Here is a 21,274-nt window from a genome sequence, read left to right as displayed (position 1 = left end):
TTTTTCCTTCTTTTTTTCGGCAGCCTAGTACGCCGGCAGCTTTTCGAACATGTGGCTTCGTTTTGAAGTCACGCGCCGTCCGCGGAAACGGGCGATGGTTTCGCTGGGGCCAGGGATAGCGGAGAGTGATGTATTTCTGTCGTGATGTTGATTGGGGGAGGCCTGTTGCTGGATTTCTCAGCTTGCGTCGTTGTGTTTTTGGAAGCGAAATGCTTTCCGAATAAAAGAGTTTGGGTAGCCATTCTTGGCGAGTTTCCTGAATATATCGTGTTTTTCTTGTTTTTCTTTCTTCAAGTTCTGAGCTGCAGTGCGTTCCGGCTCTTCGCATTAATATCTTTACCACTGATGTATTGCGGATTTTCGGGAGGTATGAAGTGAACAGAAAATATCGACTTGTGTAGGTGTGTTCGCACAGTTTTATTTTCAAGTTACAAGAGCATCCCAAAAACGACAGGGAATCTTCTGTTTCAAGGGTGAACTGAATACTGGTTCGATAAGTTTAGATGAGAGAATAATTGTGACTTATGATCTCTTGACGCTCGAATGACAGTCGTTGAGACGTATCTGTGAAAGATTTTTGACTGCGGCTGCAATGGATTAAGAGCATTGTTCCTCGATGAGTTTCATTGTTATATTTGCCATGGCGACAGACATGGGCACAGGGTTCCAAACAGTGAAACGTTTATGAGAAAGTTTGCATATTTAGCAAACAATGCATTGTGACAAGGCAAGAAAAAGAAGATTCGCACCATATGTCTCTGGAAGGGCCCGAGTGCTTCAAATGCTTTTATCTTTTTTTTTTCGTTTTGGGGAATCAATAGTTACCTTGATTCGGTCCTGCCAATTTGAATTTCGTTAGACCCCGTTTGCACGTAAAAAGTGAAGCTAATTGGTAAGACCGTAAATATAAAGGGCATTTTAGCGGTGACACGTGGCTATATACTTTAGAGCTTGCCGTCGAATGAGTGCCTTCATTCTCATTTTGTGTTTCGTAGAGCCCATCTATGATGAAAAAAGAATGTTTGTCGGCAAGGAGAGTGTATACATTATTGACTATTTAAAGGAAAACAAAGGTGCTCCATGACGGACATAATCGTGTTCATTATAATATGAAGGATTTAAGAAAAATTAACGAGAACGCCACCTTCATTGCAACAGGAAATGTTCATCACGCTTTTTTTTTTATCACGCTTAAGCGAGTTTCGTTTCCATAGCGAGTAAGGCCATGGAATATACATTAAAGCGCTTGTTATTTCTGTAAAATGAGTTTTATGTCGTAGAATTTGAAAAAAGTTGCACATTCAAGGCAAAACCAACATATATTTATTGCGCAACTTCGTCATCGTGCCATTAGTGTCAGTAAATCAAGCCATGTGAGGCCGACAATTTAATGGTATTTAGGCACTTGATATCCTAATCTCTAATTGCATTAGAAGCGTCCCAGTGAACCTGGTATAATTTGCATGTTTGCAGGTAAGTGCATTAGATTTGCCCATGTGAACCGGATAATAATGTTATAAACGGCCAACAGTGCGAACTCTTGTTCTGGACAAACATGTATGTAGCACTGCGTACACAGCTGGCTGAGCTGCTATACACAATACTTTTTGATGTCACATGCACTGTGCACCGATGTCTGTGGCCAAGTCACGCGGCGCATTATCATCGTACACTGCCCCTTTTAGACTTCCTCCGAGAATCAAATAAATGAAAAAAAAAAAGCAATAGCTTGTTTCGAAGATTCCGAAATATCTCCTTGTTCTATTGCAGTAATCAGAGGGGGCAAGAAAAGAAGAGGGGTCAAACTGACGACCCGTGAAAGCATCTTTTCTTTCGTCCAAAGCTGCTTCACTGGAAGTGAACGCAGAGCCACAGAGCACGCGGTTTGCGCTCTTTCAGTTTACGAGTAGATGAGTGAATACAACACATTTCTGGAGTAAATGAGAGAAAATCGACCTCAGACTACCTCTTGAATTGAAACGACAATGTCAACAAGGGCCTTGAACGTGTACGTTGGATTCTCGATGACAATGACCGTGAAGCAGATACAAGGTGTGTGTGTGGGGGGGGGGGGGTCAGGTCGGCCTCAGGGGGGGGGCGTCAGGTCGGCCTCAGGGGGGGGGTTACAACCCCCAAAACCCCCCCGTCGGTGCGCCACTGACGCAAACCCTCAAACGCCAAAAGGGAGCGACGTCGGGCAAGTTCGTGCTGTAGCGCTTGTGGCGGAGTTCTCTTTTTGTCCATGTCGTACGTGCAGTCATTCTCAAATGCCACATCGAGCTGACTCCGAGCATGGCTTGGCTTGGCCTGGGATTTGGCCATGGTTGCCATTGAATGGATACTCTGCTGGTTAAAACCTAAAGGCAACCAATATGTCATGAGTAAGGAGAGGACGTATGGACGACGAAGACGACAAAGTAGGAGGAGAAGCGCGGGGAACAGGCACGAGCGCGTGCAGGATAGCACACGGCGCGATGCGCGTGACACGAGCCGTAAACGAAGGCAGCAGTTCGATGAGCTGGCATTGTTTGCGTGGCTACTGAAGAAGAAGGTCGCATTGGCAGCTACGTTCTGTCAACGGGAAGGCAGCGAGCGTTCGATACCGGAGGCCGTGACACTGGCACTCCGTGGCGTGGCCGTTGACCTCGACGACGCTCGGGCGAGGCTCCTCGGAGGTGCTGCAGCACCTTACGGCAATCCCGGATGCACCAGCAGCAGTCCCCCTTCAAACTTCGGCCAGCAACAATCCCCGGGACGCCACGTCATCATGTACAGCAGGGGCCGAGCTCGTACTTAGGCCTAAGCGGCAGCGACGCCTGGCCACGTCAGCGACCGGGAAGCGGCTTACGGCAGCGTGGCCAACCGTCGCGTATCGGAGCGACAATTGAAGAGGATCGTCGGATACATCGACTGCGGATCCAACCCCACGGAGGCGGGACTCATGGAGTTTGACGGAACCAAGTAAGCGTGTTCCATCCAGACTACGACTCGACGGCGAGGCCTACGTGGTCAGACACTCCAGTAGCGACGCTAGTCGTAGGTCTCAAAGTACTGAGAAGTGTGTTTGTTAACTTTCGCATATTTCTTTTGTCGTTATAAGGTTTTCTCTGTTAGTTATTTTGAGTGTTTTCTTATAGTTTTTCGTGTGTGTAATTAAATTATGTTTGCTGTGCCTACCTGCGCCTTCTCAATCTATCTCCAGCACACACGCCTCCGAGATCGGTGACAAAACAATTGGCGAGCCTGCCAGGCTCGCCAATTCTCTTTTTGTCCATGTCGTACGTGCAGTCATTCTCAAATGCCACATCGAGCTGACTCCGAGCATGGCTTGGCTTGGCCTGGGATTTGGCCATGGTTGCCATTGAATGGATACTCTGCTGGTTAAAACCGAAAGGCAACCAATATGTGCGGCAAACAAACATAGCCTTTGAGATTGGCAATTGTAATTTCTGCGTGGATTTTTACATTGGCATGACCTCCAGCCATAGCCAGTGCAACCTTTCAGTGCTCGCAACCTAGCAAAAATATTGTAAACATCGCTGACAGCTTGTTATGGCGTTCGACGTCACACTTGATCAGCCAGCCAAAGTCCAAAAAATCGAACGGCGCACTGTGGGACATCCAAATTTCCGGTCATGAGTTTACATTGCTTCAGTGGGACCAGTGGCGGTGCCACAATGGGGTTTGAATAAATGAGCATGTCCGAATAAACGGTTGATGACTGTACGTAAGTGGTTTTTCAAGTCCGAGTGCATAAGAAAAAAAAAACTTTTGTGTCATCACAGAGTAGTACTGGAAAAGTTGTAGCATTTCTTACAAAAGTTGATAAGTAGTGTAGTGAAAGAAATGTGATGGCAGCCAACATGGCTGTGCCATTGTTGCTAACTTTAATGAGAGACGCAAAGGAAAGGAGAAGCAAAGCTGAGCAGTGTGCTCAGCTTTGGTCCTTTGTGAGCTATGGTGTCCAGCCCAGCTATAAGTTCACGATTGTTGAGCCATACAGCGTGAGCTTCCTCAAGAGGCACAATGCGGCGATGGCAAATGATGGTGATACCAAATGAAGATTACACTACAGGTTACTCCCTCCACAGAAATGAACACTAAATTACATGTGGCGTATGCAGTAGAACCTCGTTGATACGTTCCCACTTAGTATGATTTGCCGGCTCCTACGCTCGAAATCGCGAAAATTAGAAATAACCCAATACAGCTGTGTGTAATACGTCCCAGTTAATACGTTCCTGGAAAATACGAATATTCGGCAGCAACGTTCAGCACCACGGAAAACTGCGGTCGTATGATACGTTTTGTGCTCAGAAACTCTCATTCAGGTGTGCAAAAAGGGCACTCTCGTGTACTTGTGAAGCGCGAAGTGGCAGACAGTCACCGCGCGGCGGCGGCGGCTTCTCCGCAGTGCCTTTCCCCCCTCCGCGCTTTTTCTGCTTTGTTCAATTGTCCCCTCCACGTCTCTTCCGAATTGCTTGATCATCTCCTTCGTGTCTTCTCCGAATGGCTCGATCGCCGCTCTCTGTCAACCACACACCGACCCGAAGGCAGGCGGCAACGCTGGCCATCAAAATCTTCAAACGGCTTTAAAAAAAAGAAAAGAAAGAAAGAGAAACACCACAGAGGGTATTTTCTGTAGCACTTGGCACGATTTTGCTGAGCATTGCAAATCTTTCATCCATAGCACGGTACATAGATGCACACTTGTTCCACACACGTTTGTTCAGACCCCATGGCTACAACAACAGCCGGGGGAACTAACAATGCAGACCAAAAAATGGAGGCTGTCGCTCCTCCAGTCCGTCAAGGTTCGGTACAAGACCTACGGAAATTCACATGCCGCCACTGCACGACACACCGCTACAAGTAACCACAGCAATGCCGCCATTGTGCCAAGTGAATATGGCCGATAATTTCCCACACACTTTTCTCCTGGAGCGCGTGCGTTTTCGGGTTGCTCCGCCCATCGTGCAGCATTCGTTTTTCTCTGGGTGGGCAATTCTACCTACTAGCGGGTCGTCAGAAGCTCCCAGAAAAAATTTTGTTCTGGAAGATATCTTGGAGGTTTCTGGTTATCAGACACCAAAACCAGATGATGCGCGCTTGCCGCCATCTTTTTGAGGATCGATGGATCGCAATGCGGGTGCTTGGGGTCTTCACCTTCGGTTGCCATTACGCCGGGCGTTATCTTTTAAAGCCCGTTCTGCCGTGCGAGATGGTGCGATTACTAGTGGCGGCGAACATACCAGCGCATGTCTCAGGTTGAGACAGAACTCAAACTGACCAGCGCGAGTGTGCGACGCAGTACGCGATAGCTGCGAGCAGCTGTCGCTTTCGGGGACGCTTATCACTTTCGCGAGATTTCGCATATCGTGTTGTACCGCGATTGTTACATGCACTGCGAAGAATTGAGCATGTTAAGCCTTGAGCCGGGCAGCAGTTTTCTTCACGGACGGGGCAAGTCGTGCGTGATCTTGCGAACGTATGTGATCGTATCCCAAATGCATATGCTCGAGAATATCACTTCTGCTCTTCTGCAAACCTAGCCCCATATTTCCAAGCAGCAATGCAGAAAGAACCAACGCTTATGCGGCGCAAAGTTTCATCTGCTGACATGGCGGTAGCATTTCTTTATGTTTACGCTGGTTGTCCCAGAGTTCGATTTTGCAATATTCGGGTTCTCTAGGGATTTCAACATACGTGACCACGACGTTATTTCCGGTCAGGACCTGAACTAGCTGGCTGACCTCTGGCTGCCTGCGAGATGCCAGGAGTTCGAAAATTGAAGAGTCTCTCCATGTTTTTTAAATGTTTTTTTGCACTTGCACCTCAATATGGGCTTGTCAGCCTCAATTTTTACTCGATTCGGATTGTACGTTCATTTTTCGTGTTTTTTTTTTTTCGGAAATGTATCAAGTAGGTTCTCCTGTATACAGGGGGGTTCGAGTAATCAAAAAAATTGAATTAGTGACGTGTAGACGAATGAGCTTTTACTGTAGTGACGTAGCTAAACAGGAATGTTGTACATTTTGCAGGGGAGAACCAAGCACCTGTTGCTGGAAAAGTGGACTCCGAGTATGTTTGCCAACTCGAGCAGATGGTTGCGCGCCAGAGGAGCCTGTCAGCCTCCCTTACGTCCCAGCTGGAAACCATGCTGCCCACTCCCAGCAATGTCTCCACACCTGAGCAGGGTGAGTGAATAACATATTTCACTATGGGATGTATTTCTGAAATGCTTCTATACTCCGTCTCACTAGTTCCACCTTGCAACACTGCCAAAGCTGTAAAGTGTAAGCCTGCGCAGCAAAACATAGTTCTGTAATTGCAGGAGTGTGCTTAACTGGGCTGGTTGGTACATGATTAAGGCGAGAGCAGACAGCGCTAAACACGGGACGGAGAAGAAGAACGACAGACACAAGCGCTGAACTAACAACCACTGGTTTATTGCTTGGATATCCAATATATATGGAAGCACTGTGCAGAATAACAACAAAAACACAGTAACTGCGCAATGCACAAAGAGGGTTGAGAAGTCATCATAATAGTTAGTTCAGCGCTTGGTTGTCGTGTGGTAGTGGTTGTTAGTTCAGCGCTTGTGTCTGTCATTCTTCTTCTCCGTCCCGTGTTTAGCGCTCTTTGCTCTCGTTCTGTAATTGCCTTATAATTGGCCAGATTGAAACACTTGCATTTGTTTGGCACGCAACACGGGATCCAGCTTTGCGTGTTCATTGTATGCCTTTAATAACTGTATTGGTAAACACCGTTAATTGTGGTTACAAAGCCCACGCAGACGCAGCTGCCCGCTTCAATCCGAACTTGCACCTGCGGCTTGTCCATTGACCCTGACAACAAAAAGTGACAGGGTACCTAATGCATTCGCCTAAGACGACTTGAATGCAAAAGCCATCTTTTTATTCTCAGTCGATTGTAGTGATCACAGCATCAACCTACTGTAGTAACTTACATTACCTTGATGAATTTCGTGACTTATCAGCATTCTTGGGCACCATCTAGGACGTGTCCCAACCAGCAATGAAGATGTAAATGCCGATGCTAAACAACCTTGTACCGCACTCCAAAGCTTGCGTCAGAATTCAGCATTATTTGTCGCTGTTTTGGCGATTTGGAAGGTGCTGGATTCACTTATTTGGAAAGCCTTGATGATATTGAGTATTGCTTGAAGAATTTGATGGTGCACAAGAAGCAAGACAAGCTTACAGACTATTTTTATGCAAAATATGCGGTAATTTGCAAAATAAGAAGTTGTCACTTTGTTCTTTTGCATATAATGGGCAAATCGGCAAGTTCCCACTTGTTGAAATTTTGGGAAACCATTTGGAGACCTGTGTTGTTTGAGATAAGCTTTAAGTGCGTATATGTTGTATTGTGATTTGTCAATGTATCGAACTATTTCGCGGCCCCTTTGAGCTCAATAGAACCGCGATCAATTACATTGCTTGAAGGCTCATTCGAGAGCGGCGGGCATCGCCACACTCGGTTGGAACCTTGAAGAGTGTACAAGCATAATAGGCACACTGCTGCAACCGACAAGGAACACCAAGCCTAACTGAATAAAGAATATGCATACAAGTTCCACAGAGGCAAGAAACACCTACACCAGAGCATCAGCCATGACCGTTTCCCACGCTGAGTTCAGCTGAAGCCCTGTTTTTTTTTCCAGTCATCCACGAAATCTTGATAGGTAGCATAGAAGTGCTTTTGCATTAAAGCGAATTGCTTCGCCGATGTCCCTTCTTCTGTCATTTAGTCCCTGCACGCTGCCTGGCTATGAAAGGCTTACAAGTACAGTGCAATTAGTCTGTCACACGATAATAGAATGTTTGCTATTTGGTGTTTTCTTAGTTGAAACTTTTCATTGTGTAAAGATGAGGTGCTTTTTCTCTTGCTTTGCAGCCAGCCAGCCCTTAAAGCGCACTGCCAGCCTGCAACTAGTGACACCTGAGCCCGTCTCCGGTGGGTTCACTTCTTTTACTTAAGCACCTCGTTCATGTGTATTACAAGAAGTGTGGGAATATGATATAACAGATGCAGTAAATAAGTGAATACATAAGCGATAGTAAAGGAGTGCTGACATGAATTTTAGAAATTTTCGTATTGTTGCTCTGAAAAAAACACACTGGTGTTGAGAATCCCCAAAAAAAGTGACGTGGTGCCTCAGAACGCATTGAATATATTATTAATGCCACTTCCTTAAAAAAACTGGGGCAGCTGCACACTAACTAGGGGTGCGAAGACTGAGGAAACAGCGGAGCTGGTGCCGTTCCCCTCCTCCTCATACTCACTTGCCTTCCCTACCCCTTGCTATACTATACTATGCAAGGCTATGCTATGCTTTACTCTCTGCCCTCCTCCTTTCCATCCTCATCATCCTCACTTCCCATGCCCTTGCTATACTATATTATAAAAGGCTATGCTAGCATGCCCGTATAGCAAAGTGGTTACGACGCTTGCCTCCGGATCGTCGGTACGTGGGTTTGAATCCCGCGTCGCCAAGAAATTTTTTCTTTCTCTCTCTCTCTTTGTACTTGTTCTCTCGCCCATCAGAGTTGTTGCATACCACACCAGACAAATTGGCGCACGTGTTTTGGGAGTGAAGCAGAAGAAGAGAGTGTGTGCCCGCTCATGATGATTGCATGGCACCTCATCATGTGTTGAGGTTTCCGTTAGTGACATAGCTAAACAGGAATGTTGTACCTTTTGCAGGGGAGGACAAAACAGCACTTGGAGGGAAAGTGGACTCTGAGTGCATGCGCCAACTCGAGCTGATGGTTGCACGCCAGAAGAGCCTGTCAGCCTCGTTTACCTCCCAACTGGAAAGTATGCTGACCACTCCCAGCGATGTCGCCATGCCTGAGCAGGGTTAGTGGATAATATATTTCACCATGCAATGTCTTTCTGAAGGCGAAGAATTTTTGCAATTGCATTAATCATAACAGCATGACGAGTCTTCGAATTAATTCAGCAGTTGTGGCACATCTGGCATAGATCTCTCATTATCACTGATTCCACTCCTGCGCCAAAATGCACCAAATTGTATTTACTGCGCCATCCTGATAATATCGATGAAAATTGCGCCAAACTGTGCCAAAGTCTCAGGTTTGGGGGCGTCTATCACCGGCAATCGCACCGCCGGCGCTTCAAAACATGTGCAGCTTGATCTTGGTGCTGCCGAAGTCGCAATCACGGACCAAGAATTATTCCGTTGAATAAGTAGCGCTCGCGCGTGCGTCCCAAGTAAGCCACGATACCATGCATGGTGCCGACGCAGCTTCTGTTCTGCAAGTCAGCTGGACAGCAAAGCGCACTCTCTGCAGAGGCTCGTGACGTTAGGCCTATCGGTAGCAAGAAAGTGCGACGGCGATTCTTCGGCGGATGTCGTCTGTTCCAGAAACGCTGCTGATAGTCATTTCAAATGTCGCACGGCACGTAAGGAAAGCAATGTTCAGTAATAACTACATGCGTGCCGCTAAAATGTCTGTCACTTCTGTTTCTCGACATCGCGGAATGAAATCTTGGATCGCTAGCAGTAGATATATGGAACAATATCAAATTTTCTTTGCTTCGCGTTTACGGAAGAGCACGCGAACGGTGGGAACGCGTTGACACTTTTCCTTGGATACACTTTATCCATGTATCTTCATCCAGAAGAGCTTTTTCGTAATTCCTTCCACCACCCCATCCGGGATAGTAATCGCTCCTGTGGTAAATACCCCTAATAGGCCCTGCCCTTTTGAACTCGTGAGTGATAAGGTACGTCCCAATTCGAATTTTTTGCTCGCTTTTTTAAAAATGTCATCTCATTAATAAAAGCATATCTCCTGGTCGTAGCAGCCGCAAATGTGCAGCTGTTAGTAGTGGGCCCGTCGCTGACGGCCCACAGTGAAGTGGCTACGCCATGTTACATGTCCGCCCCTCGCTTTCGAGGGTCATATTTGACAGTTAAAAAAAACTCAGTTTCGCTTAAGGGCGAAGCAATGAATGCGATACCAACAAATTGTATTGTTAAACGAAGTAAGGCTAGCAGCGAACTCTTTTGGATCCGATCTCGCGTAACTTAACAAAATGCTGGTTTAAAGGAATATGGCTGCTCCAGGAACCAAAGCGTTTTCATGCTCTGAGTTCTCCAAACGCAGAGTAAGCGTTGAGAGCACAGCAAGCTTACGAGCCATCTCCTGATGCCTCGAGATAGCGTGCACGCAAACGACTGCGCCCTTCGAACGATGCGGTCCCCCCCCTCTCTCCCCTGGCGTCTCTTCATGCTCCTTATAAAAGACGGGCGGGGCGTTTCCTCTCTGTTTGATGAGCAATCGACGACAGGCCCGCACGTGGGAAGATGTTATCTCATGCGCTCTCCATGTGACGGAGACAGATGGCCGGCTAGTTTAATCTCCGCTGCAGCCGCGTTCATCGCCAGCGCTCGTGAGCTTTTACCCACGGATAGAATGCGCGTGGTGATGTTATTAATTTGGAGTTTATACGGAAAATTACGGCGACGGCAAAAATCTACCGAGAGTGTCCATGTAATCGCTATCACAATAAAAATTTTTAAAAATTGAGGAGCCATTTCACTCTGTGAAGTGGATGATAAGCGAAGCTGTTTCGCGCATGGCACAGAGGTGACATGGTGGAGGACAGTTTGGTATGTAAGGCCAGGTTGTTAACGGCCAGGCTGTTAACGTTCAATACGCAATATTAGTGCGAAAGCCTTAGATGCTTTATCAAACACGAAAATTGGCCGTCGGCGGTGTCAGTCGATGATGCAAAAAATAATCATCGTGTGATGGCGTCATCATCACATCCTAGATCGTCAAAACTTGTGATGTCATCATGGCGTCATATTTCGTAACGTTACGTGATGACGTCATCACAGGACATCGTCGCTTTACACTGCTTCCGTGATCGGTGCCCCGACCATGGAGGTAGTGCAAACCAGGTGAGGTGCAGAAAGCTTGCAGAGAGTGAAGGGGAGGATCTACCCGTCGATCGAGAAGAAAAAGAACCTGGCTTTCGCCTTGGAGTTTTCTTAGGGGAATGCATTAGGGGCAGTGTGGCTCTTTGGCATTGAGGCACTGCTGTACATCACGGCGTTTGTCTACCACGTCTGCTGATAACCACATAGATGTATTTAGAGTGTTATTTCATAAAATGCAATTTTATTGATCCGGTATTCTGTTTATTTGCTAGTGTCGAAAATAATCGCCGAAGAGGTTAATCCAGGACACTCAATGCATGAATCCTTATTTTTTCATTAGCGAGTGAAGTATGGAGTTCTCCTGGCGTGATTTTTTCCATGAGATTTGCAATGAATTGAAATATTTCTAGCCTTCATAAGAGCCCCATAATAATATTCAGGTGCTTGAATCTTAATGCAATATGCTTCTGTAGTGCACTCTAGGATGTACAATGTGCTGCTCCAGAGTGCTCCCAGATGCAAAATATCTGCTCCAAAGTGCTCCAAAACGGAAATTTTGTTGCTCCAAAAATTGCTCCAGATCAGAAGTCCTCCGTAGCATCACTGTAATCATCTTGCAGAAAAAGCAGTGAGGGCATGAAGAGCACGAAGGATGCGAGGAGGTCACGCGGTGGTGGCAAGTACACAAAGTAGCAGCATTTTACCAAGATCAAGGGGCTTCAATCTAACCTTCTGCCACCCAAGGCAGCGGAGGTTAAGATAGAGTGACAATATCTTGAAGTTCACAGGCATGAAAAGGAGGCAGCTCGCACAAGATCGGGTAAATTGGCGATCGTTGAGAGAGGCCTTCGTCCTGCAGTGGACTTAAATAGGATGATGATGATGATAATGGAGGCAGTTGGCACAGGCCAGCTCTCGTGGATGCTGCTATTAGAGTTCAGATAATATATAGATAGAGGAAAGTGACTACTGTCAGTGTGTTCTTTACACATCACTAGCAGTATTTCATGCTAACAAGGTCGAATTTCCACTTAAGTTTATTTCTTCTGCATCACCCTAGATGTTGCTCATGAGCAAGGCCACATTATGTAAATAATGGAGCATTACATGTGTAATGTGCCGGAAATTGTCTTTTCTTCTTTCTCTGCTGTGCAATTTTTGCCTGTGCTTTGTGCGAGAGCTTTATCCATGCCATTAGGCTCAAAGATTTTTGCACTGCTGTACAGTGCTTGTTACTGAGTAGTGAAAAATGTGTTCTACAAGTTAATTCTGGAAACATATCTTACGGCCCCAAGATTTTTCCATAGTGATGTTTTTCATTTGCACAGTAGCATCGAACATTTCATTTATTTCAGAGGACGAAAAAAACTAATGATGCGCCATGCCAGAGGTCGACTTCCACCCAGAGTATTGAAGATATGCTTGCCATGCTGGAGACAAGAGTTCAGGAAAGCCGGAAGACATCAGCAATGTTCACCAACTTTATAACAACTGTACTAAAATCATGAAGCAAAATAAATATATGGTCTGTTTATTTTGTGTCCTGCACATGGTTCATAGTGCTACAAGGTCAAATCAACACATATTTTGCTTGACGTGTAGGAAGGTGCTTTTTGGCTAATCAAGGTGTCAAGTAAAAAGGACTAGGGATGTGCGAATATTCGAAAGTTCCAATATTCATTTCAGTTTTTTTTTTTTTCAGTTTGAAAGACAGTTTTTCTATCCGAAATACTCGAACACCCTAAACTTTCAAAACGTGTTGAAAATGTGTTTTAGCATCAAAGAAAGGACATTCAAAATGTCTTATCTGCCAAGGTGGGGAATAATTTGGATGGAATAACGAGGAAGACTTCGTTTCTTTTTTGCTTAAGGCGAAAGCCTTAGATGCCTCATCAGTCGCGAAAACTGACCGACGACCCCCGTCGGCGGTGTCAACACGACCGATGCAAGAATATAATCACATTATGACGTCACATATCACCAAAATTTGTGAAGTCATTATGACGTCACATCACATGACATCGTCGCATGGTCAAAGGTATGCCGATCACAGAAGCAGTGCAAAACCACGTTAGGTGCAGAAAGCTTTCCACGGGTGGCGGGGAAGGACCAATCGATAGACCGAGAAGAAATAAAGTGATGGCTGATCCCACCGTCATAGGAATCAGTATAACACGAAAGTGAAATGTGTCTTCACATAAGCAGTTGTTCATAGTGCATTGGTATATGAGAGCTTGTACAATGTCTTCTGTGTGGCAGATATGGCACCGCTTGATGTGGATGCACTCACGTTGTGGCACATCTCCGTACCGACGACTAACGCCCATGATCATCATTTAACACTTATGGTAGCTGAAGTTCTTAACATATACGTGGACACCGCATATGGGGGGGGGTGAATCCCGTGCAAATATGGCATCAACAAGCACATAATAAACACTGATACTCGATATGCACTCCTCCAAAGCGTCGTTAAACGCGAAGAGAAACGGTACACGCGTTGTGTCTTCCCTCCAGCCTGGCAGGGCGAACGGGGAACGCGGTGCGACAGCCAGACGAGCGTCGGAGAGCTATTTTTCGATATGGATGGATGCTATGAGCGAGGCTTGGGCTAAAACCACCACCTCCAGGTGTGTTAAAGCGTTGACGAAATTAAACTTGTATTGGAAACGCACCGAACGGGACGGTCGTAGCAACGGCGCGCTTTTTTGTTTTGTTTTGTTGTTGTTTTTTTCTAGCCTCGTGGCACAGATGTCACCACGCCGTTTTAAAGGGGACGCTCATAGCATCCATCCATCAATCCAAGAGCACTACGAGAGGAGTCTGAAAGACATGGAGGAAGGAATACTAAGGAGAGGCCCTGACGTCACATTCGTGAAGCCTCCACATCGCAAACACCCGCATCGCCTCCTAGCGAAGGCGCAGCGAAACATTTCGCGATTTCCGTCGCGACGTTTGCAAGCGCATGCGCGCATCGCGAAACTTTGCAGACTTTTTTTTGTTTGTTTGTTTTTCGCCGTGCAAGCGGTGTAGGCGATTCACGCTTGCTGCTCTTTGTGTTTGTTCTTTAGGAAAGCTACGCAATGCCCAGCTGTTGTGTATACCCTGTGCAAATCGCGTGCACTGCGGACTGTACCGGGTGTCACTTTTCATGTGTACGTATACGTTCGCTTCATTACTGGCATGGTATTTGCGTGCGAAGCTCTCGGATGTGCGCTCTGTTGCTTGTTACTCATTCTGTCAACTCGGAACACACGTGAAATTTTGTTCTTGGCGTCTGACGCGCCGTACATACCATGCGCTGAAGGCATCGTACGTTTTAGAGGCTTTGTCGTTCAAACGAAAGGGCAATAAACTTTTGTTGTTGTTATCGGACTACGTGATGTATGTATTGTGCGGTGTGCGCTCGCTGCGTGCTTGTGTTGTGTGCGCACTGGAATTACAAACTTTACATGCACGGTCGCGTATACAATACAGCGGTGTCCTCTTTTCGACGTGAAGTTACGCCAACTATAGGTTGGCGTTGCGCCGAATAGCTACTACGGTTACTCCATATACACAAACAAAGAACCGCTAATGGGGCAATAGATCTGGAAATCGGGCTACGAGAAAGGAAAAGAAAGGCCTAACGCCCAGCAGAACGCGTAAGTCACTGCTAGGTGAGTTCGAATACGATAAGGCAGGGGCTCAATGTTTTTGAATACGGCACGTACCGGTACTTTCTGTACTGTTGCACAAAAACGCTCCACGAAAAATTTCAGCACGCAGCGCTCGGGCCTGCCACGCACGAACAGCCTGGTAAACGTCTGCTTGCAACGTTTTACTGCGTGCGAACCGCACAATACGCGCTAAGTTTACGCCGGGACTACAGATTCGAGCAGAAGCGAACCACCGCGGAGAGCACGCCGCGGGGCGTCTGCTGTTTTGTTTGCCCCATACCGGTTTGTTTGCCCCATAAATCTGACGTCACTTTCGCCACACTTTTCGCAATGCATTGGGATAGGATAGGGCCTCTCCTTAGTTTTTCCTTCCTCCATGCTGAAAGATAAAAAAGGCGCGTTCATGTAGCCTCCTCTAAAGGCAAATATTAAGTCGAAGTTGATTGTTGAAATAGCGGTCCAGAAACCTCGTAGTGCTACTTTTGTGCCAAGGAAGTGCTTATTTTGAAATAAAATCACGTTTTTAGTGGTCCGCATCGTGTTAGCCATGGAGGAAGGAATACTAAGGTACTAAGGAGAGGCCCTGACGTCACATTCGTGAAGCCCCCCACATCGCAAACACCCGCATCGCCTCCTAGCGAACGTGCAGCGAAACATTTCGCGATTTCCGTTGCGACGTTTGCAAGCGCATGCGCGCATCGCGAAACTTTGCAGCCTTTTTTTTTTGTTTGTTTGTTTGTTTTTCGCCGTGCAAGCGGCGTAGTCGATTCACGCATGCTGCTCTTTGTGTGTGTTCTTTAGGAAAGCTACGCAATGCCCAGCTGTTGCGTATACACGGTGCAAATCGCGTGCACTGCGGACAGTACCGGGTGTCACTTTTCATGTGTACGTATTCTCAATGCCCATAGACTGTCGCGCCGCCAAGCGAAATTCAGGAGCGTCCTCTCGAGGAGGGTTAGTAGACGACAAAATGGCAGCACTGCGCAGTCGCTCCCTTGTTCGGCAAGAAAGGAACACTACGACTTGGCATGTTCCCTGCATCAGTGAACAAACCGGGCCCTCCCTGACACGAAAAATCTGATTCGTTCTGACGAGACGCAAAGTTTTCGTGAAAATACGTGGCAACTCGCGCTTTCAATGCTCGCCCACAGCGTACACATACTTTCAGCTTCGCGAGGCTTTCTGTAGCCACGTAGGTTACTTAAATGTTATCGCATATTCAGTTGAAGCTCACCCTGTTTTACTTGCATATAGCATTGGTCAGTGTTTCTTGTAGTGCATGAGTCCCATAACACTGTACGCGGGAGGTCGCGCGGGCTCGCGATGTGCTCTTGTATAACTGAGCGATCTCAAGTTGGCGATACATTAAAATAGGGCCTCTATCATTTGTCAGCAAAGCGCTGTTGCGAATCGTGCGACCGACGTTTCAATCATTCGAGGACGCGTCTGCTCGACGCCTTTCGTGGAGCGAACGCTTTCCACGCCGTCCTTCGCCAGTGTGTTGGGTTTCATAACCACCGCTGCGCCACTTGTTTTTGTACGTTTGTTGACAGGTGGCAGCACATTGCAAGCGATCTGCTTGTTGACCGGTATGAGAGCAAGATGTTCTCAGCACCCAGACCCCAGACGTCTCTCTAATTGTAAACGTGGTGACGCGGAGTGGTCGAAGTCGTTCGGCGGAGGAAATCCTTCAGATTGCTTTCAGCAGTGATGTTGAAAGAAATCATCTTGACGACGAGGATTCTTCACTGGACGTAAAAGACTGTGAAAGCACCGAGAGTGACAGCGACGATGGACGATCAGCTGCTAACTCACGAGGAGCGAGTTGCACTTTATTTATGTATAGTATCCTTGAGCGAGATCAAAATAAAAGCATAGTTCCTCTTGTGCACTGCATGTATCGCAATTATTGTGGATATTATGGAGCGCCGCATGCCGCCAACACGCTCGAGCTCGACCAGCGAAGCGAAATGGTTAGAGCGATGGAACGTGCAGTCACGGCCACAATCAACGCCTCTCGGCTAACTTCTTCGACATTGCGAAAAGCATACGTGTGCATTCTTTTCGATATTCATGTTTTGATCGTGCTGATCGAACCTGCAACATGCGAGTGAAGTGAATTGCACACGGCTAGAGTCTCGGCATGGCTGTGACACAAGCGCTACTGAATGGGATGTTAAATGCTTGTGTTCCGTTCAAGATATAACTCCTCGTTCCCGACTGCGCAAGTAATGACAACGGCGTATTATGTTTGCAAACCATAACCACGTTAAACGTGCGGTCCCGTGCAGCAGCGATGGCGCTACTCGCTGGCGGCCTACTACTGCGACAAATCCGTCAGGCAGACTCGGTACGTACTACTTCGGAGTGCCGTTCAGCTCATACGTCAGTTCTAGTTCATGCAGTTTTATGTAGCACGCACAGGATTTCGCAAAGCATCGTTATGCACGCTAACGGAGCTGAAATATAACCTTTCACACCGCAGCAAATAATTAGGTGGCGAGTACTTAGCACTTTCCATCAGGGGCGTAGCCAGAAATTTTTTTCGGGGGGGGGGTTCACCCATACTTCATGTATGTTCGTGCGTGCGTTTGTATGTGTGCGTGCATATATGCGCAAGCAAAATTGAAAAATTTCGGGGGGGGGGGGGGGGTTTGAACCCCCCAACCCCCCCCCTTGGCTACGCCCCTGCTTTCCATGGTTTGGGAAAGTATTTTAGTCTCATATCCATTTCAGCACAGCTCATTACTTCATCCGGTGAAAGTGGCACGGGCCGTACGTCCGCACGTCCTATCTGTTCCTATGCTAACAAACGGGTTCACCCTCCTCCTGGCGCCATCTTGAAAAGCACGGCGCGCCACCTATAGTTCGTGGACATTGCGAATACGGTCGCTTCATTGCTGATCACTAATGGCGTATTCGGTTGGTCGCTCCGATCCTCTGGATCGGAGTCGGCAGATGCGGAGGCAGCCCGCAATCGGAGCGCGAGAGGTAGCGTACCAACCGAATGGATCGACGATCTCAGATGGATGGATGGATGCTATGAGCGTCCCCTTTATAACGGGGCGGTGACATGTCTGCCATCAGGCTCGAAGGATAAAAAAGAAAAAAAGAAAAAAAACTTCCTTGTTTCATGTTTCCTAATGCCTTATCTACATTGATTAAATCTATGTTATTATAACAAAAAATATAAATTCACAGTCCATCTCTCTGCCTCTTAAGGCAGAATAACCTTTTTTCCCCCAATTATTTATTTTTGTACTTTATCTCTACTTTTCTGCCACCAATACTCTAACCGTCTCTTACTTATTTCTATCGCGGGCGTGTTCAGCTTTCCATTGTTGTCCCTAAAACCCAAGGCTTCATGTAGACTCGTGCCCACACGTATACCTGGGTGAATATCGCCACATTCAATCAGTACATGTTCCATCGTTTCCTTAGTTCCCCCGCAGCATGTACATAGTTCTTCTTCGTTACTGAATCTCGCTTTATAACTACGCGTTCTCAGGCAGCCCGACCTTGCTTCAAACAGTAAAGCGCTTCCCCTTGAATTATCATAAAACCTTTCCCTCCTTATTTCGTTTTTTCCTTTTCGGTAGTTACTCAGAGCCGGCTTCTTTTCCATCGCTGCCATCCAATAAGTCCTCTCCGCCTCTCTGACCTTCCGCTTAATGCTCCTTGTTGCCATATCGCCCGCACTGCTAGCCGTATATTTACTGGTGAGCCTCCTAGTTCTTTTTCTCCACTGAGCGTCAACGCTTTTTCTATACAAATACCTGAAAACCTTCTCTGCCCATCTACTCTTCTTCATTTTCCTCAGCCTCTCTTCGAATCTCATTTTGCTCTGCGCTTCCCTCACTTCAAAGCCTGTCCATCCCATATCACCCTTCACCGCCTCATTTGTCGTCTTCCCGTGAGCGCCCAAGGCGAGGCGGCCCACCGTCCTTTGATTTACATCCATTCCTGATTGCACCTCTGACTTCATGCACACCACTGAGTTCCCAAATGTAAGCCCCGGAACCATCACACCCTTCCACAGCCCTCGAAGCACCTCGTACCTATTGTATCCCATAAAGCTCTGTGCTTCATAATTGCAGCATTCCTCTTTCCCTTTGCTACCGATGCTTTCTCTTGTACCTCCATATATCTATCACCCTCATTTACCCATACTCCGAGGTACTTGTACTCGCTTACCCTCGGTATTTTTTGGCCCTGTATTAAGACCGTATATGGTCTCCGTGATCATTGAATATCATCAATCCACATTTTGTTGCACTAAATCCTAGTCCTAGAGCCTCACACTCCCTTCCGCATATATCTGCCAGTCGCTGTATATCATCTTGACTGTCCGCAAATAAGACAATATCATCAGCATAAAATAGACCTGGAAGCTTCTGCTCAACCCTCGCTCCGACCTGTTTGTGTGACAAATTAAATCCAATGTTGCTACCTTCTAGCGCTTTTTCCATCCTCGCCATGTACAGCATGAATAACAGCGGGGAAAAAGGGCATCCCTGTCTCAGCCCCTTGCTAATTTCAACGCTGTCCTTGCTACTTATTCCTTCCCATTCTATACAAACTGTATTTTCCTCGGTATATTTCTCCTCAAAAGCTGTACACAGTCGTCACCTATGCCCACTTCCTTCAATATATCCCACAAAATTTCCTGATTAACGTTGTCATACGCCCCGGTGATATCTAGATAAGCTACGTATAAGGGCCTGTTTTCTATTTTAGATATTTCTATACACTGGGTAAGAACAAACAGATTATCGTCTAACCGCCTGTCGATTCGAAATCCATTCTGAAGTTCTCCCAAAATATCATTTTGTTCTACCCACGCTTCTATTTTTAATTTTACTGCCTGCATCGCCAACCTGTATAGCACCGATGTAATTGTTAGGGGGTCTATACGAGCGAATGTTATCTTTTTCTCCCTTGCCTTTATAGATTAAGTTCATTCTACTTTTTCGCCAACTGTCTGGTATTTCCCTCTCCTGTAAGCACTTTTCTACGGCTTCAGCAGTGCTTCTTTAGTGTTATGTCCGAATTCGTTAATGAGGCTGACGGGAACCCCATCTAAGCCCGGAGTAGTGCGCTTAGGAATTTTTCCTTCGGCCTTCTTCCAATTGAAATTCTCTAGTACTACATCTTCGTCGGTTGCTCTCCTTTGCGTACTTTTACTCACCGGGGGAATCCCCTGGGGGACCTTTTTAAACGAATCGGCTGTTATCTTTCGAATGTAACCTAGCGCTTCATATCCTTCGAATTTATTTCCTCCTTCATCAACCATATGTTGTTGCATTGTGACAGACTTCCTACCCAGCGCTTTTAGGTGGCTCCAAAATATCCTAGGCGCGGCCTTCTTCTTTTTCGCGAATCTCTGTCATCCAGCGTTCACTTTCACCTTTAATTTTTGCCTCGACTAATTTCTGCACAATGTATTTTTGCTCTAAATATATTTCCCATATTTGGTTAACTTCGTCCTGTGGCCGCTTCTCCTTTTTTGCCTGTCTGTGCTCCCGTGATGCCTGACGTCGCATCTCGATCGCTTCCCGGATTTCTTTGTTCCACCAACTTTTTGGCTTTTTCTTTCCTTTCCAACAAATAGTTTTCTTCTCTATTTCCATTTCTTTCGTGATTACATGTAGCAGCTCACTATACTTCCAGTCTTTGCCTGGTAGTTCGTCTACTTTTTCCTCGACTCTTGCGGCTATATTTGTTATTTGTTTGTCATTTAGATACGAGCTGCCAAACTTTGATTCTATGTTCTTATTTTCAGTTTTATATCCCATTTGTAATATTATGCGTTTATGATCACTACCCAAGCTGTTAATGCCTTCTTCGTCTATTCTCATGTCTCTAAGTTTGTCATATATTCCTTCTGTCATGAGACAGTAATCAATGCTCGATTGCCTGTTTCCGACTTCCCACGTGATCTGCCCCTCACACTTAGGCCCCACGTTAACTATCTCAAGACTATGTTGCTCGCAGAGATCTAGCAATAACTTGCCATTGGTGTCTGAATATCCGTCAAGGTCATGAATGTGAGCGTTCATGTCCCCTAGAAGGATTATTTCGGCATCATGACCAAATTCTTTAATATCGGTGCTTATGCATTTCACTATCTCCAGATTCTTTCTCTGCAGTTATTCCCCGTCCACAAGTAAGCTACACCTAGCCACGTTTTCTTTCCACCTACTGTGGCCCGAAACCCATATGTGCTCTGAACACGTTTGTTTCACTCTCTCCCATTTTGTTCGGCTATGAATTAGCATTCCAACCCCCCCACCTCTCCTTTCTGATGTGATCCTGTTACATCCTTCCCAAACATAATTTTCAATATGTGGTGGCTCTTCCAAGTCTCTAAGGTGTGTTTCTGTAACCGCATAAACACCTATCTGTTCCTTGTTTAACTGTCTCTCAATCTCTAACCATTTTGCCTTTTTTTCTGCCACCCTGCATGTTAATGTAACTAATTGCAACACGCGCCTTCTCCCTTCTTTACCTTTTCTCTGTTTTTTTTCGCTATACTACCTGTCAAAGAGTCCCCCTGTTGTTTTCCTCATTACAAGCTACCTTGGGCACCGAAGGGCCCGCGTGCCCCCCAAAAAAGCTACTGCGCGTCCCTGCAAGACGCCAAACCACCTCATGGCCAAGCCTCCTATCGAAGTGT

At 46.5% G+C, this 21,274-nt stretch overlaps 2 protein-coding genes across 2 annotated transcripts in view; both read left to right on the top strand.

Annotated features, from left to right (window-relative positions):
- Positions 1-8,893, top strand: part of LOC119397199 (uncharacterized) — a 12,443-nt gene extending 3,550 nt beyond the window's left edge. The window contains exons 2-3 of the mRNA XM_049416489.1: positions 6,042-6,197; positions 8,731-8,893. Coding sequence (XP_049272446.1) covers positions 6,042-6,197; positions 8,731-8,891 — 317 coding nt within the window. The 3' untranslated portion in view covers positions 8,892-8,893. The remainder of the gene's footprint in view (positions 1-6,041; positions 6,198-8,730) is intronic.
- Positions 8,894-10,940: 2,047 nt separating this feature from the next.
- LOC119397198 (uncharacterized) overlaps positions 10,941-21,274 on the top strand; it is a 55,950-nt gene continuing 45,616 nt past the window's right edge. Inside the window, exon 1 of the mRNA XM_049416488.1 lies at positions 10,941-10,946. Within this exon, the coding sequence (XP_049272445.1) occupies positions 10,941-10,946 (6 nt within the window). The remainder of the gene's footprint in view (positions 10,947-21,274) is intronic.

Source organism: Rhipicephalus sanguineus, chromosome 6 (genome assembly GCF_013339695.2).
Source record: "Rhipicephalus sanguineus isolate Rsan-2018 chromosome 6, BIME_Rsan_1.4, whole genome shotgun sequence".
Taxonomy (NCBI): domain Eukaryota; kingdom Metazoa; phylum Arthropoda; class Arachnida; order Ixodida; family Ixodidae; genus Rhipicephalus; species Rhipicephalus sanguineus.
This window is presented reverse-complemented; position numbering and strand designations above follow the sequence as displayed.